Here is an 18298-nt window from a genome sequence, read left to right on the forward strand (position 1 = left end):
TTGGAACTCACAGACAGACAGTAGAAAAGTGCTTGGGTGCCCTGTCTGACTCTGAAGGCCTTTGGAACTCACAGACAGACAGTAGAAAAGTGCCTGGGTGCCCTGTCTGACTCTGAAGGCCTTTGGAACTCACAGACAGACAGTAGAAAAGTGCCTGGGTGCCCTGTCTGACTATGAAGGCCTTTGGAACTCACAGACAGACAGTAGAAAAGTCTGGTCTTAGCTAAACTGAAAGTCTTCAGTAGGTTACTGGGCCTGGACTTCTCTCGAGCTGGGTTTTTCTCTTAGTCTTCTGTCTGTGTCTGGTTCAGAGAAAGTTTTAATCTCCTGCAGAGTGAGGAGTAGCTGACAGGAAAATGAACGTCTATCAGATCAAGCTAATCTAAAACTTCAGAGTGCTGCCTGACTGTAGTACAAGATTCATTTAATGGGAAATGTCACAATTGTTCAACTTCATATTCATCATCTCCACCCCAACATCAGCAAATGTGAAAATGGAGCGTTTCTATGTTTTGTAGTAAAAAAGTGTTTCCAATAACATCATCAACCAATTAGTAGGCAATGGCGGATAGGAACGTTGGGCCAGTAACCGAAAGGTTGCTGGATCGAATCCCAGAGCTGACAAGGTAAAAATCTGTCGTTCTGTCCCTGAGCAAGACAGTTAACCCACTGTTCCCTGGGCACCGATGACGTTAATATCGATTAAGGCAGCCCCCCACACCTCTCTGATTCGGAGAGTTTGGATTAAATGCGGAGAACACATTTCAGTTAAATGCAATTAGTTGTACTGACTAGGTATCCCCCTTTTTCATGATTGGTTAAAATCACACAATGCACACCGATGTCATCGTAAACACTTATCTTCCTCTATCTGTTTTACTACAAACATAGAAACGCTCCATTTTCACATATGTTGATGTTGGGGTGGTGCTGGAGATGATGAATATGGAGTAGAATTTTTGTTCCTTTTAAAGCTGTGCTCAGCAAGTTTATTGTTTGAATGTATTTAATACTTCTTATATTGATTATTAATGCATCAATCCCAGTTATCTTTTCATATAGTATATTTCAGCTATTTTAAAGGGTTATTTTGAGCTTCATCTAGCTACTGGTATTTAGTGTGTGCAGAGAACTAGCCATAATGCTAATGCTAGGCTACTCAATAATTTCCTGTTTGGAGTGCTGGTTGTGCATGTGATTGGCTACTCTGGGATGCTCGTGCAGTCCTGATTGGCTGGGTGCTTGTGGCATGGAGCTTAAGTTAGACCTGTAGAAGAGCCATTGTGCTCTGTAGCTAGGGTTGCAAAATTCCGTTAACTTTCCTAAAATTTGTAGGAGTATTCCGGATTTCCTTCTTATTCCCTCCCGACTTATTCCCTCCAGACTTATTCCCTCCAGACTTATTCCCTCCAGACTTATTCCCTCCAGACTTATTCCCTCCAGACTTACTCCCTCCAGACTTATTCCCTCCAGACTTATTCCCTCCAGAAAATCGTGGAATTTTGCCAAAGTTACTGGAATTTTGAAACCCTATCCATAGCTAGAGCAGGAATGATGGGGTGAGGGTCTGCCTCATTAGTCATCCATTCAAAACAACCAAACTGCACAGAACCATCCTCTCTCTCTGTCTCTCTCTGTCTCTCTCTGTCTCTCTCTCTCTCTCTCTCTCTCTGTCTCTCTCTCTCTCTCTCTCTCTCTCTCTCTCTCTCTCTCTCTCTCTCTCTCTCTCTCTCTCTCTCTCTCTCTCTCTCTCTCTCTCTCTCTCTCTCTCTCTCTCTCTGTCTCTCTCTGTCTCTCTCTCTCTGTCTCTCTCTGTCTCTCTCTCTCTCTCTGTCTCTCTCTGTCTTTTTCTCTCTCTCTATCTCTGTCATTGATTCTGTCCACGATGCACTGTTGACAATGACAGTCCGTCCTAGTCACATGGCCCGTATTGGCTGGCCTAGGGAAGCATGGGCACACTGATGCAGACTGCTAGAGGTCCAACCACATGCAGTCTTGACTGGATCTAAAGAGAGATACCAGAGCTAAAGTGATCCAGTACCACTATATAGAACCCAGTCCAGAGGAACCGAACCAAAAGGTTTGGGTTTTGGCGGAGTAAGCCGATGTCAAGTCTTACTAGGTGGTTTTTCTTTTTCTTTTCTCCAATGGACCTTTGTCCCCATAATAACTAAGGTGTTCTCTTTCTGTCAGTCTTCTGTCTTATTATGACATGTTGTTTTATGAGTTTTTTGTTGTTGTCTGTGTTTGTTTTTTTTTGCGACAGATGATTTATTGAGTGTTGGCTTTGGTGTTCTTTGACGTGTCAGTTCCAGCTCACATTAACCTCCCCGTCTGTCCATAGCCTGACACTCTTTGCATGTGTTTGCAGTTGAAGACGAGCACCCGTCAACTCTGTCACCCAAAAAAAAGCAGCGGAACGGAGGCATGCGAAACTCACCCAACAACTCCCCCAACATGATGAGGTAAGATATTGATTTGATGCTTCAAACAGAAAGATAGTAAGGAAGTGAGAGGGTGAGAGGGAGGAGTGGGAGAGAGAAAGAGAGATGAATGGTTGGTGGGAGTGGGGAAGGGGGGAACGAATAAGGAGGAGAGTAAGAAAGTTCAAGTCAGGGGTGGGAGAAGGCGAGAGGGTTAGATGGTGGTGGTGGGATGGTTGGAGGAGGGAGTGAAGAAGCAAGGGAGCCGAGCACATTAGCGATAGAGGAGAGGGGGAACAAAGTGAGAGTAAGAAGGGGAGAGGACAGCTGGGGTGTTTAGGCTGGCATGCTGTCAGACATTGGGTAATGACAGAGCTGAAATATTCCTGTCATGAAAGAGAGTCTGTGTGAGGAGGAGTAGCTGTTTGGAAAAAAAATGGCTTTAAAGTATCATCTGTCACCCCACCACCCTGCCTTAATCCCCCCTCTGATCCCTCCCGTCCACATGTAGTCCTTAAACAACGCTGGCACTAACGACACCAGCAACCAATCAGAGTACTCCCCGTGGTTCCTCTACCCCGGGGCAGTGCGATCTATTGTGGGACCCCTGCGACTACTGTTTCTGCTACTTAAGGCCATATGTGAGATGTATTATCGCAATCAAAAATGAATTTGCAATATTATCTTCCTTTTATCCTGTCCTCTGGAATTAAATTGCCGTTAATTGACTTTGAAAGATGAAAAGGTTTAGGTTTTTGTGCTAAAGGAGAGAGACGTTGGTAGGAACATGACGGCATGAAAAATGCAGAGATAGAGAGAGGGGGGGCTGTCCGATCTGGGTGGCAGGGTGGAAGCACAGTGGTGAAGATGGGTGAAAACACAGTGGTGAAGATGGGTGAAAACACAGTGGTGAAGATGGGTGAAAACACAGTGGTGAAGATGGGTGAAAACACAGTGGTGAAGATGGGTGAAAACACAGTGGTGAAGATGGGTGAAAGCACAGTGGTGAAGATGGGTGAAAACACAGTGGTGAAGATGGGTGAAAACACAGTGGTGAAGATGGGTGAAAACACAGTGGTGAAGATGGGTGAAAACACAGTGGTGAAGATGGGTGAAAACACAGTGGTGAAGATGGGTGGAAGCACAGTGGTGAAGATGGGTGAAAACACAGTGGTGAAGATGGGTGGAAGCACAGTGGTGAAGATGGGTGAAAACACAGTGGTGAAGATGGGTGAAAACACAGTGGTGAAGATGGGTGAAAACACAGTGGTGAAGATGGGTGAAAACACAGTGGTGAAGATGGGTGAAAACACAGTGGTGAAGATGGGTGGAAGCACAGTGGTGAAGATGGGTGAAAACACAGTGGTGAAGATGGGTGAAAACACAGTGGTGAAGATGGGTGAAAACACAGTGGTGAAGATGGGTGAAAACACAGTGGTGAAGATGGGTGAAAACACAGTGGTGAAGATGGGTGAAAACACAGTGGTGAAGATGGGTGAAAACACAGTGGTGAAGATGGGTGAAAACATGGACACTCACAGCATAGATCCACTTCCTTTTAAATGACAGTGATTGTTAGAGCACGGTATCTTACTGTATAAATATACAATCTCCTAATGGTGCTGTGTACTTTTTGTCATGTGAGTCACAAAGTATTTGGAGCTGAAGAGCATATATTTCCACATGAACTAATATTAGATTTAGAAAAAAGCTTTTGTCTTCAAATTTAAAAAAAAGAAATTAAAAAAGTTAATATGAAAGCGTACTTAGGGATACAGTAAAAGGCATATGCTTTTCTAAATAATATGATTTTCTTTCAGAAAGAGATTCTTAAACTATCATGAAAACGAAAACGAGCATGACAATGTATCCATGTGGTTGATGTTAAATTCAATCTTTAACTGAAAACAACACATTCATTAAAGATTCTATAATTATGTTTGCAAATTTATTGTTACAACCAAAGTTACCTAATTTTCTCATAGTTTCAAGTTTAAATGTCATGTGCACAAGTTCAGTGAACAGCCTTTCTTGCTAGCTCTAAACCCAACGATGCAGTAATCAACATCAATGAGTCAGATACACAAAGTGCTAGAAATATGGTGCTGTTCATTTCAACATTGTATTTTGGTTTATAGGATATTTTTCTGTGTACTGTATGTTCTCTGCAAAACTCAATGGAATCCTTTGGTGGGCTTTGTGTGGTAGAGCTGGTTGTTACTAGGGTCCCATTAGGGCATCTTTGAACAGCAGCCAACAGAAGTGCTCTGTATGATTGTATGTACTGCTTGTCTGCTGTATATGTTAGGCTAACTCTCAGTTCTCAACAAAACAAGCAATTAAACGAGCCCTCACACACACGCCCAACCATTAGGCCAACATAGAGTCCTACCCTTCAGTCTCGTTTGCAAAGAGAGCAGTGTTGGAGATGCCCTTGTTTAAAAAGAGCAAACCTCGACAAAAGAAAGAAAAACTGGCACACTTCCAGATGGCTGCTAGTTTTTGTTTCTTAACAAAACCTTCTTTTTTCTCTCTCTCTCTCATTCTCTCCTCTGCTGAGGAGATGGTCCCCATTTGCCGTGTAATATATGCATCTCCGCTTTGATCTCACAGTGATAATAATTCTTAGGAGTTATTTACTTGGTTTTGAAAATGCTTCAAAGCGGTGTCAAAGTTTCTCTGCTTTAGGGGTGCTTGTGTATTCGGCTGGCTCTTGGGGCTGCGGATGACAGGTCCTCTGTTCTAGGTGTAGGCTTTTTCAAGTCATAGCCCTCAGCAAAACATCAAATTACCCAGCGCCGACCACAGCCCCTTCCTCTCCCCACAGCCCCTGTCAATATATGATACCATATATATTAAATACTTATGCTTTACAAGGTGTATTTTATGCACAATGAAAAGTGATTGTTTGAGGTAGCCTTAGGGATACTTTACTCTACAAGGAAGGAGGGGAAACACAGCAGAGAGAGAGAGTGTAGACCATATCAAGTCTGGTTTTTACAGGACTTGCTGCCTGAAGGCCTTTGTAAATAAATAATGATCAACAGATTGGCTGTGGGTTTTTGAAAAGCATGTTTTTGTCAGTTTGCATGATGGGGAGAACTTTCAAAGCGAGAGGCTGCCTTCATAGCCTGCTGGAGAGGGATTGGGGGAGCATACCCATCCCAAGCTAGCGACTGCTGAGCGATGCACTGGAATAACTCTGTTTGAAATATACACTGAGGGACGGTTGGAGAGGGACGGTTGGAGAGGGACGGTTGGAGAGGGACAGTTGGGGAGAGAGGGAGTGGGGGTATAGAGAGGGAGAGACGGGGGAGGGGGAGGGAGAGAAAGAGGGCAATTTCTCCTTTGTTATGGGCTGTCTTTTATTGCCTAGGTTACTTCATTGTACAGTTAGGGTAAGGTACACCCACAATTTACTTGGCAGAAACTATAGGCCTTTTCTTTAGGCAAGGCAATTAAATGCAAATATATTGCAATGTACAGTAAATTCTCTTTTGATACCATGTTCATTTTCTAGCCGATTTAAATGTTTTGTTTAATATTCTACAAAATATGTTTTTGTACTGGCTAGATATCTGATATCTGAAACTGTTAGTCTGGGAGCCGGCTCAGCCTGTGTAAATACAAAGTAATTTCCCAATCCGCCAATCTGACATGGCATTGAGCCAACGAGCTGTGTTCGCCATAACCATCGTAGCGTTCTGTTCCACGCGTGAACGACATGCTCCTGTCCGGGAATTAACACCATTCTAACCCTTTTGATGGGTAAGGAGACTAATTGTGCTATACTCAGAACGTCACACATATGTCCCCTGGGCGTGGTGTGGCGGACACAAGTGTCATGTCTGTTAACCTCCAGTTCCCTTGATTGGTTCTAGGGTAGAGGAAAGAGAGAGAGAAGGGGAGAGGGGAGGAGCAAAGGAGAGAAAAATAGAGGTGAGGAATGGAAAGGAGAGGAGGAGATGAGAGAGGAGAGGAGAGGGGAGGAGAGGAAATAGGGGAGAGGAGGAGAGAGAGGAGAGGAGAGGAAATAGGGGAGAGGAGGAGAGGAGGAGATGAGAGGAAATAGGGGAGAGGAGGAAATAGGGGAGAGGAGGAGATGAGAGGAAATAGGGGAGAGGAGGAGAGGAAATAGGAGAGGGAGAGAGGAGAGAAGAGAGGGTGGAGAGGAGGAGAGAAGGGAGGAGAGAAGACAGGAAGACAATTGTCACCGCTGACAGTTGTGTGAAAGATAGCCATCTTTGACAGGGGAGGAGGAGGTGCCTGCCTGCCTTCCTGCACCAGTCAGCCCCCGCATGCTCTGATTGAAGTGACAGGGACTTGTGGAGAGTGGCGCAACACGCGGCTCAGAATGAAATATTCAGCCAGGGTGTAAAAGCACTAAACGCTGTCAGAGTTATTAACACCTGCACCAACTGATTTAATCTATCTCCATACAGACTGAGAGGGATGGAGAGAGGGAGGGAGAGAGAGAGGGAGGGAGAGAGAGAGGGGGGGAGAGAGAGAGGGAGGGAGAGAGAGAGGGAGGGAGAGAGGTAGGGAGAGAGAGAGGGAGGGAAGTACAGACAGAGAGGGATGGAGAGGGAGGGAGAGAGGGGGGGGAGGGAGAGAGAGAGGGAGGGAGAGAGGGAGGGAGAGATGGAGGGAGAGAGAGAGGGAGGGAAGTACAGACAGAGAGGGATGGAGAGGGAGGGAGAGAGAGAGGGAGGGAGGTACAGACAGAGAGGGATGGAGAAAGGGAGGGAGAGAGGGAGGGAGAGAGAGAGGGAGAGGGAGGGAGAGAGAGAGAGAGAGAGAGAGAGATGGAGGGAGGGAGGGAGAGAGAGAGAGAGGGAGGGAGAGAGAGAGAGAGGGAGGGAGGTACAGACAGAGATGGAGAGACAGAGAGAGAGACACGAAGAGAGAGAGGAATGGAGGTTGGGAACTAATTTACACATTTTTGATGTGATATTTCTTGCAATGAAATGGAAGCCAAATGTAGGAGCATCAGAGAGACTTGTCACACAGAGTGCCACTGGTGATCGAACAGAGAGAGCGTGATGGAAGGAGATGTGCTGTATGTCAAACACCCATGATGTTTTCTCACACGTTACGCCAATGTCACCCTCAAAAAGAAACACAAAGATGCTGTATGAAGCCGTTTCTTACCCTGCTCTTTAATTTGTTCAAGAGACGAGTGTCATAAGTCTTCGATAAATGTGCATGTTTTGAAAACAAAATACAGTAAAAAACAAAACAAGTTTTCAGGATATCCTAAGGGTTCTTACTTACTTTCAATAACATAGGGCAATGATGCAGACAATAGCTTTGTGAACATTAAGGCTGGTGTTACATGCAACTTTGGTTGCTACTTTATTTCAACTTTGTGCAAGTAGTTGCAAGTAACAGCCAATCAAAATGAATGCTTTTATTACATGATCCATTCGAAGGTTCTGAACTCCGGCCCAGTTGTCATGTCAACACAGATGTCAGTGCTGTATAATTAGATATTGGCATCAGGGCTACTAAAGGTTTATGTACATGCTTTGGCAGTCAATACATGTATTTCTTAACCTGTCTAGCCCCGGGGTTCCGCTAGCGGAACTCCTCCCACATTCCACTGAAAAGGCAGAGCGCGAAATTCAAAAAATATTTTTGAGAAATATTTAACTTTCACACATTAACAAGTCCAATACAGCAAATGAAAGATAAACATCTTGTGAATCCAGTCAACATGTCCGATTTTTAAAATGTTTTACAGCGAAAACACCACGTATATTTATGTTAGCTCACCACCAAATACAAAAAAGCACAGACATTTCTTTCACAGCACAGGTAGCTTGCACAAAACCAACCAAACTAACCAAGAACCAACCAAACTAACCAAGAAAGAACTTCATCAGATGACAGTCTTATAACATGTTATACAATAAATCTATGTTTTGTTCTAAAAATGTGCATATTTGAGGTATAAATCAGTTTTACATTGCAGCTACCATCACAGCTACCATCACAAATAGCACCGAAGCAGCCAGAGTAATTATAGAGACCAACGTGAAATACCTAAATACTCATCATAAAACATTTCTGAAAAATACATGGTGTACAGCAAATGAAAGACAAACATCTTGTGAATCCAGCCAATATTTCCGATTTTGTAAGTGTTTTACAGCGAAAACACAATATAGCATTATATTAGCTTACTACAATAGCCTACCACACAACAGCATTGATTCAAGGCAACAGTATTGATAGCGACAAAACCAGCAAAATATATTAATTATTTCACTAACCTTCATAAACTTCATCAGATGACAGTCCTATAACATCATATTACACAATACATATATGGTTTGTTCGAAAATTTGCATATTTAGAGCTGAAATCCGTGGTTATACATTGTGAAAATGTAGCAACTATTTTCCAGAATCTCCGGATATATTTCTGACACTCACCTATTCTGACCAAATAACTATTCATAAACTTTACTAAAAAATACATGTTGTATAGGAAATGATAGATACACTAGTTCTTAATGCAATCGCCGTGTTAGAATTCTAAAAATAACTTCAGTACGACATGCAGCTTACGTTATAGCGAGAGAGCGCCCAAAATCAAGGCGGAAAACACAACAACACATTTTCGACAGAAATAGGAAATAACATCATAAATGGGTCCTACTTTTGTTGAGCTTCCATCAGAATCTTGCACAAGGGGTCCTTTGTCCAGAACAATCGTTGTTTGGTTTTAGAATGTCCTTTTTCCCTCTCGAATTAGCAAGCAAAACTAGCCAAGTGGCGCGAAGCTGTCCATCGTGAACAAACGCAGAGAACGGAACACGCCAAAACTCCCGAAAAAATGTCAATACTCTGATAAAACTATATTGAAAAAACATACTTTACGATGATATTATCACATTTATCAAATAAAATCAAAGCCGGAGATATTAGACGTCTATAACGAATGCTTTTCAGAAGCCAATACTGATGACCTTTCTACGCCTTCCTGAACAAAGGAATTTGGGGTCATGTCATTCCAAGCTCTCTCTTTTGACCATAGATATACCTAGAAACCCCATTTCACCTCTCACAGCCTATTGACATCTAGTGGAAGGCGTATGAAGTGCATGTATACTAATAGATTTCAAGCAAATCTATAGGGAGGCCCTGGAACAGAGCCTCGATTTCAGATTTTTCACTTTCTGACAGGAAGTTTGCTGCAAAATGAGTTCTGTTTTACTCACAGATATAATTCAAACGGTTTTAGAAACTTGAGAGTGTTTTCTATCCAATAGTAATAATAATATGCATATTGTACGAGCAAGAATAGAGTACGAGGCCGTTTGAAATTGGGCACGATTTTTTCCCAAGGTGAAAATAGCGCCCTCTATCCTCAACAGGTTTTAAGGGAACCCAGACCTGTCTCTTACCAGTTTCAACTGAAATTGTTCAACATGAACTCCATTGATGTTAGCTAGCTAGTTAGCTTAGTTCGTTGTTAGCTTAGTTCGTTGCTAGCTTGGTTAGCTCTTTGTTAGTTTGATTAGAACAGTGCTGGCAATTTCATTTTGGCTAGCTAGCTAAATTGTACAGCCAACATTTTGTCTAAATCGATCCTCAATCAATAACCAAATGTTTGGATGAATAAATAATTTGTGAAATCACGATTTAATGCAGCAGATGGCATTAGGTGAGTTTAGAATTCTCAACCCATATGGAATGATATGACTAAAGCAGCTTCAATTTGATTGGCTGTTGCGTGTTGAGTTTTTTTGTGTATCAAAAAAGTTATGAAATTATGTCACTTGCAACTGCAACTAAAATTGTGTGAAAGTTGCATCGTGTGACCCCAGAGTAAGAGTTTCTGAGGTGATACCGACAGAGGGAGCGAATTCCCTGTAGACCCATGGTAGACATCAGAGGGAAACCTTTGTAGTCCGGCCCCTGGCTCTCAGCTCAAACACTGATTCCGTGTTTCTCAATCTTGGGGGACCCCTATGGGGTGCACATTTGTTTTGGCCCAGCACTAACATTAGTCTAAACAGGTGTATTAATTATGGGATAGTATAAAAATTTGCGCAGTAGAATTTCAAATCCTACTTTTTACATTTAATCAGAATGGGACCACGCTATCTGATTGAGAGAAGAAGCTTCACTCCGGTCTTCCGTGGTCAGTGTTAACATTACAGCTGATTAAACTCAGCGGTCCGTCGCTAAGCAGCAGACAGTTTGCTGGTGGCATGCTGCTGATAAATCATTCATGGGCATCAGTTGGGAAAGCAAAATGTGATTGGTTCAAATTCCTGAAATATTTAAAGTCCTGTTGGAGCTTTTACTGTTGGCAGTGTCGTGAGCGAGGGGACGGGGCTAAAAGCCCTAAATTGGCGCTCCATTCTCATACCACAAAGTCAGCTTTGTCAGCGGTGACATAGTGGACACTCAGGCCTTGCTCTGTCCCCAATGCTGCTACCAATATCCTTCAACAACTTTCTGATGACTGGGTAGCTGTGGTATCTAGGGTTAGAGAAGGAAATGATAGTGAGTGATTAGTTTTAGGTTTCAACCAAACCTAGGTAATAATAAAACACATAAAAACCAAATAGCATCATTTTGACCATGGTGGTCCCCAGCTCATACTGTTGGTTGTTGTGTCATGTCCCCTCAGCAGGCATGATCCTCTACTAATCCCTGGGAACGAGCAGATGGAGAACATGGACATGAACTTGAAGCAGTATGACTCCACAGGAATGTTCCACTGGTGTCCGTCTAAAGAGATCGAGAAGGTCATCCTGGTGAGTGGTCATCTACGTCTCCCTGTAGGGTTGTCATGACACCAGTATTGTAGGGTTGTCATGACACCAGTATTGTAGGGTTGTCATGACACCAGTATTGTAGGGTTGTCATGACACCAGTATTGTAGGGTTGTCATGACACCAGTATTGTAGGGTTGTCATGACATCAGTATTGTAGGGTTGTCATGACATCAGTATTGTAGGGTTGTCATGACATCAGGATTGTAGGGTTGTCATGACATCAGTATTGTAGGGTTGTCATGACACCAGTATTGTAGGGTTGTCATGACACCAGTATTGTAGGGTTGCCATGACATCAGTATTGTAGGGTTGTCATGACATCAGGATTGTAGGGTTGTCCCGACATCAGTATTGTACGGTTGCCATGACACCAGTATTGTAGGGTTGTCATGACATCAGTATTGTAGGGTTGTCATTTACATTTACATTTAAGTCATTTAGCAGACGCTCTTATCCAGAGCGACTTACAAATTGGTGCATTCACCTTATGATATCCAGTGGAACAACCACTTTACAATAGTGCATCTAACTCTTTTAAGGGGGAGGGGGGGGTTAGAAGGATTACTTTATCCTATCCTAGGTATTCCTTAAAGAGGTGGGGTTTCAGGTGTCTCCGGAAGGTCATGACATCAGTATTGTAGGGTTGTCATGACACCAGTATTGTAGGGTTGTCATGACATCAGTATTGTAGGGTTGTCATGACATCAGTATTGCCACACCCAGAAGTAGCATGTCAAGCAAACAAAGCATGAAGCAGATTTTATTTCTTGAGGAAAATAGCCACATGTTGTCCCACAGAGTTCCATTTGTTTATTTTCCAAACTATAGCACAGAACATTTGACATAAATACTTTTTTTTTATGAGTTCATTCTGCTTTGTGTTTTTGTTCTTGCCACAGAAAATGTAAGTATCGTAGTATTTTGATACTGGTACCATGACAACCCTCCCGTAGAGTTAACTGAGTTGAACCATGGTTATTAACATCCAGTGTAGGGATACAGTACCTATCCATCAACAGATATGGTAGGTGTTGTTCTATAGTACGTGTGACTCCCAAGGTGATTTTCAGTTTGATGATACACACACACATGGATTTTGTATTGTAGATATGTGATAGTAGAGTAGTGGCCTGAGGGAACACACTTAATGTGTTGTGAAAAGTGTTATGAAATGTAATGTCATGTAATATTTTAAATTGTATATAACTGCCTAAATGTTGCCGGACCCCAGGAAGAGTAGCTCTTGCCATGGTAGCAGCTAATGGGGATCCATAATAAATACAAAGATACTAGGCTTTTACAAATCATGTACATGTGCACACTGTTTTTAGCTGTGTAGGCTGAGGAATATTAATTATGGAGTTGGCCATTTAGTATTTGCACTGATTGGGCCGAGAATAAAATATTGTTGAGGTTTGGTAGGCTCTAAAGAAACGGTTTCCCTCACATAGCAGTAACAACCACATACTAATAATGTATATCCACATTTCTCTCAATGCCTCTGTTGTTCCAAGGTGAGTCGACTGTTTTCTATGTACTGGGTCATAGTATAAAACCACCACAAGCATGGCTTTGAAAGCAATTTTATACACCTTACTCCTTAACCATTTAGAGTTCCAACTGCATTGAGCTGTACCGGGTTCACCTTGAGCCTAACACCTCAACGGGTGGGACTGCAGGGTTTCTCATCAGTACTCTGCCTCTCTCTGTTTTCTGACAGTGCTATGTGTTTGTCCCCTCTTTCTTTCTTTCTTTCTTTCTTTCTCTCTTTCTTTCTCTCGCCCCATTATTCTTTCTCTCTATTTCTGTCTCCATGTTTCTCACCACTCTCGCCCCTCTCTCTTTCCATGCTCAGACCCGGAGTGAGGCATCCATGACGGTGTTGAGCGGCCATGTAGTGGTCTGTATATTTGGAGATGTCACGTCCGCTCTAGTGGGGCTGCGAAACTTGGTGATGCCTTTGAGAGCCAGCAACTTCCATTATCACGAGCTGAAACCCATAGTGTTTGTGGGCTCGCTGGAGTACCTGAGGAGAGAGTGGGAAACCCTACACAACTTCCCCAAGGTCTCCATACTACCTGTGAGTACCGCTGTAATACCTAATGTTACGAGCCAAAGTTATACAACCGACAACATCATGCACTTACAATACAACACAATGCAAAATCATATCATACCATCCGCACTGTCTGTGAGTAGACCAATGTAACAACGCTCCAGAATTTCATACCAAACCCGGCTGTACAATACCTCTGATCTGGAAAAAGACACATTGTTGTTATTTTGACACAGTCGACTTCTATGTTCTTATCTCAGGTGACTTCTATGTTCTTATCTCAGGTGACTTCTATGTTCTTATCTTAGTTGACTTGTATGTTCTTATCTCAGGTGACTTCTATGTTCTTATCTCAGGTGACTTGTATGTTCTTTTCTCAGGTGACTTCTATGTTCTTATCTCAGGTGACTTCTATGTTCCTATCTCAGGTGACTTATATGTTCTTATCTCAGGTGACTTATATGTTCCTATCTCAGGTGACGTGTATGTTCTTATCTCAGGTGACTTCTATGTTCCTATCTCAGGTGACTTCTATGTTCCTATCTCAGGTGACTTATATGTTCTTATCTCAGGTGACTTCTATGTTCCTATCTCAGGTGGCTTATATGTTCTTATCTCAGTTGACTTGTATGTTCTTATCTCAGGTGACTTGTATGTTCTTATCTCAGGTGACTTGTATGTTCTTATCTCAGGTGACTTCTATGTTCTTATCTTAGTTGACTTGTATGTTCTTATCTCAGGTGACTTCTATGTTCTTATCTCAGGTGACTTGTATGTTCTTATCTCAGGTGACTTCTATGTTCTTATTTCAGGTGACTTCTATGTTCTTATCTCAGTTGACTTCTATGTTCTTATCTCAGTTGACTTGTATGTTCTTATCTCAGGTGACTTCTATGTTCTTATCTCAGGTGACTTGTATGTTCTTATCTCAGGTGACTTCTATGTTCTTATCTCAGGTGACTTCTATGTTCTTATCTCAGGTGACTTCTATGTTCTTATCTCAGGTGACTTCTATGTTCTTATCTTAGTTGACTTGTATGTTCTTATCTCAGTTGACTTGTATGTTCTTATCCCAGGTGAATTGTATGTTTTTATCTCAGTTGACTTCTATGTTCTTATCCCAGGTGAATTGTATGTTCTTATCTCAGTTGACTTGTATGTTCTTATCTCAGTTGACTTGTATGTTCTTATCCCAGTTGACTTGTATGGTCTTATCCCAGTTGCCTTGTATGTTCTTATCTCAGTTGACTTGTATGTTCTTATCCCAGGTGAATTGTATGTTCTTATCTCAGTTGACTTGTATGTTCTTATCTCAGTTGACTTGTATGTTCTTATCCCAGGTGAATTGTATGTTCTTATCTCAGTTGACTTGTATGTTCTTATCTCAGTTGACTTATATGTTCTTATCCCAGTTGACTTGTATGTTCTTATCTCAGTTGACTTGTATGTTCTTATCCCAGTTGACTTGTATGTTCTTATCTCAGTTGACTTGTATGTTCTTATCTCAGTTGACTTCTATGTTCTTATCCCAGGTGAATTGTATGTTCTTATCTCAGTTGACTTGTATGTTCTTATCTCAGTTGACTTGTATGTTCTTATCCCAGTTGACTTGTATGTTCTTATCTCAGTTGACTTGTATGTTCTTATCTCAGTTGACTTGTATGTTCTTATCCCAGGTGAATTGTATGTTCTTATCTCAGTTGACTTGTATGTTCTTATCTCAGTTGACTTCTATGTTCTTATCTCAGTTGACTTCTATGTTCTTATCCCAGGTGAATTGTATGTTCTTATCTCAGTTGACTTGTATGTTCTTATCCCAGTTGACTTATGAGATTGCTTCCCTTTATTGCCTCACATTGTCTGAATAGAAACAATCTATGTTGAACAGTCAGGTGACTGAAAGCAGTGGTAAAGCAGTCATTTTGTATTTATTTATTTAACTCGGCAAGTCAGTTAAGAACAACTTGTTATTTACAGTGATGGCCTAGCAGTAATAGAAGTATAGCTTTAGTTAGTATTTGTGATTAGTTGTGGTTGTTGTTGGTGGTGTTGTGGCTGTTCCTGTCAATTCCACAACTGGTTCTTGAATTCAATCTTCCATCCATTCACACCAGTGACAAAGGCTGCCTATTCATATGAAGTTACAATGCACTGCAGCTACCCTTCCCTGGCCATCTCAGATGTGAAACTCTGGCATGGCTGCCTGCTTTAGAGCTCGTTAACGCTGGCTTGACTAAGTAGCAGAGAGCCCTAAGAAACCAGGCCTGTTAGCCTTCAGCGTCTACTGCCCTTTAGATTAGTCCACGTCTCTGATTCCCCAGTGCCCAGTTAGATCAGCTGAATATCACCGCTGCAAAACTGCAATACTTGTTATCTAATCTCCCAAAGCTCCCCTCACTTAGTCTGTCATTTGTTTCCTCTCCCCTCTTCTCCCTCTCCTCTCTCTCTCTGTCCGTCTCTTTTCTTCACCGCGCCTGAAGGGTACGCCATTAAGCCGTGCAGATTTAAGGGCTGTCAACATCAACCTCTGCGACATGTGCGTGATACTGTCGGCCAATCAGAACAATATCGACGACGCCTCGCTGCAGGATAAGGAATGCATTCTGGCATCGCTCAACATAAAGTCTATGCAGTTTGACGACAGCATCGGGCTCTTGCAGGCAAACTCCCAAGGTAAGGACTGACTGGCCTACAAGATACTAGACTAGATACTAGAAAAAGTTTGTTGACGCGTCTCTTGACTGGACCATTTTAGGTAAAAGTGATTTTGTTTAAAAAATTGCGACCGTAAAGACCTGGAGGGACTGAATCTTACGATAGACCAACCAACATCTAAGAAAACATGCCAAGCATTTCCCCATGGTTTAGGAGAAGGTCAATGCATGTATTTCTCCTGGTCTGAGTGAGTGATGTGCTGGCTTAGCTCCACAATGAATATAGTGAATCTGAGGTTCCTGTTCCCCATGTATTCACAGACATTATATCCTCTGTCATACTGGTTGAAGCCTATTGTTATCAATGATTGCGTCTTACATCATCTGTACCCATTCCACTGATACATATTTAGGTTCAAGATCCCACCTACACACACATGCACGCACGCACGCACGCACACACACACATACTTTTTACATGTTTATTTTATTTCACCTTTATTTAACCAGGTAGGCCAGTTGAGAACAGGTTCTCAGTTCCAACTGTGACCTGGCCAAGATAGAGCAAAGCAGTGCGACACAACCAACAGTACAGAGTTACACATGGGATAAACAAACGTACAGTCAATAACACAATAGATAAGTCTATATACAGTGTGTGCAAAATGTAGTAAGATTAGGGAGGTAAGGCAATAAATAGGCCATAGTGGTGAAATAATTAGAATTTAGCAATTAAACACTAGAGTGATAGATGTGCAGAAGATGAATGTGCAAGTAGAGATACTGGGGTGCAAAGGAGAGAAAAAAATAACAACATGGGGATGAGGTAGTTGGGTGGGCTATTTACATATGGGCTATGTACAGGTGCAGTGATCGGTAAGCTGCTCTGACAGCTGATGCTTAAAGTTAGTGAGGGAGATATAAGTCTCCAGCTTCAGTGATTTTTGCAATTCGTTCCAGTCATTGGCAACAGAGAACTGGAAGGAATGGCGGCCAAAGGAGGAGTTGGCTTTGGAGGTGACCAGTGAAATATTCCTGCTGGAGCGCCTGCTACGGGTGGGTGCTGCTATGGTAACCAGTGAGCTGAGATAAGGCGGAGCTTTACCTAGCAAAGACTTATAGATGACCTGGAGCCAGTGGGTTTGGCGACAAATATGAAGCAATACAACTAATAAAACTTGAAACACACACACAGGGGTACTATTTAATAGTGTTTTGCTTTGTGGATTCCTTCCTCTCAGAAAATCTATTCAGATGTGGGGTGTGAAATGTAAGCAAGGTGCACATTAATAAGTAAGGAGATGTATTGCTGGGGAGATGTTCACATGGCCGAGGTCTACGGTAGGATGTAGTCTGTAGACCGCAGAGCTAAGTTGTGCCTGGGGCCTGAGAGGGGTGGAGGTGGGGGGTCCGTAGCAGACACGCACACACACACATATACACACACACACACACACACACACACACACACACACACACACACACACACACACACACACACACACACACACACACACACACACATATATACACACACACATTCACACACCCTTGCATTTGCTTCTCTGTGACAGGGAGCTGTAAAACATTTTATTTTGTGAGAAAATCTATTCCCCTCTTGTTTGTAAGTTCTAGAAGATTTTTTCCAAATGCATTCAAACCTTTTAAGGAATCCACTCATACAGTATATACTATCTGACTGATAGTCAATGATCTGTGTAGAACTCTCCCCTTTTCTTCATTTAACTTTGTCACTTGCAGCCCAACTGATTTTTACACATGTTTGAAGAACTTCCCTGTATCTATTGTCAGAGTACTTTCACCATTAGATACTGGACTGCTTGTTTACACTGATAGTGGAAAAAGTATGTTTTTTACAGGCAATATCCAAAACCCAGTTGTCACTCTCTAGAGATATAAATGTCCTATTTTATAGATATGAAGCATACTCTGAGTGAGCTTCCAGTCTGACTGCTACAGATTGTCAAACCTAGCCTATTCCCAGTTTCAGTAACTGGCGTAACAAGGGTGTGGATTTTTCAGTTCGGCCTCTAGTTTGTGATGAATGCAGAACTGGTGTGTCCTCTGTGGTGAGGAGGATGAAAAGATCCCTGTCAGAAAATGACCCCCCCCCCCCCCCCCCCCCCCCCCCCCCCCCCCCCCCCCCCCCCCCCCCCCCCCCCCCCCCCCCCCCCCCCCCCCCCCCCCCTGAAACTTTGTGACCTGAATATATTCCCATCATGCATTATGTTTTGTCACTGCTGTACTGTAAAACTATAAGGTGGGTTTTGCTTTAGTCGGCACTAAATGATGGATGTCACAACACAGGTAATGCATTATGCATCTAGCATTACTGATTTAAGGTGTTTAC

General features: G+C 42.5%; 1 protein-coding gene across 1 annotated transcript in view; it reads left to right on the forward strand.

Moving 5' to 3' along the window:
- The window catches only part of LOC120017966 (calcium-activated potassium channel subunit alpha-1-like), a 354744-nt gene that overhangs the window by 293346 nt on the left and 43100 nt on the right, over positions 1-18298 (forward strand). The window contains exons 19-22 of the mRNA XM_038960926.1: positions 2372-2465; positions 11073-11196; positions 13073-13297; positions 15754-15946. Coding sequence (XP_038816854.1) covers positions 2372-2465; positions 11073-11196; positions 13073-13297; positions 15754-15946 — 636 coding nt within the window. The remainder of the gene's footprint in view (positions 1-2371; positions 2466-11072; positions 11197-13072; positions 13298-15753; positions 15947-18298) is intronic.

The sequence above is a fragment of the Salvelinus namaycush genome, chromosome 22 (assembly GCF_016432855.1).
Source record: "Salvelinus namaycush isolate Seneca chromosome 22, SaNama_1.0, whole genome shotgun sequence".
Lineage (NCBI taxonomy): Eukaryota > Metazoa > Chordata > Actinopteri > Salmoniformes > Salmonidae > Salvelinus > Salvelinus namaycush.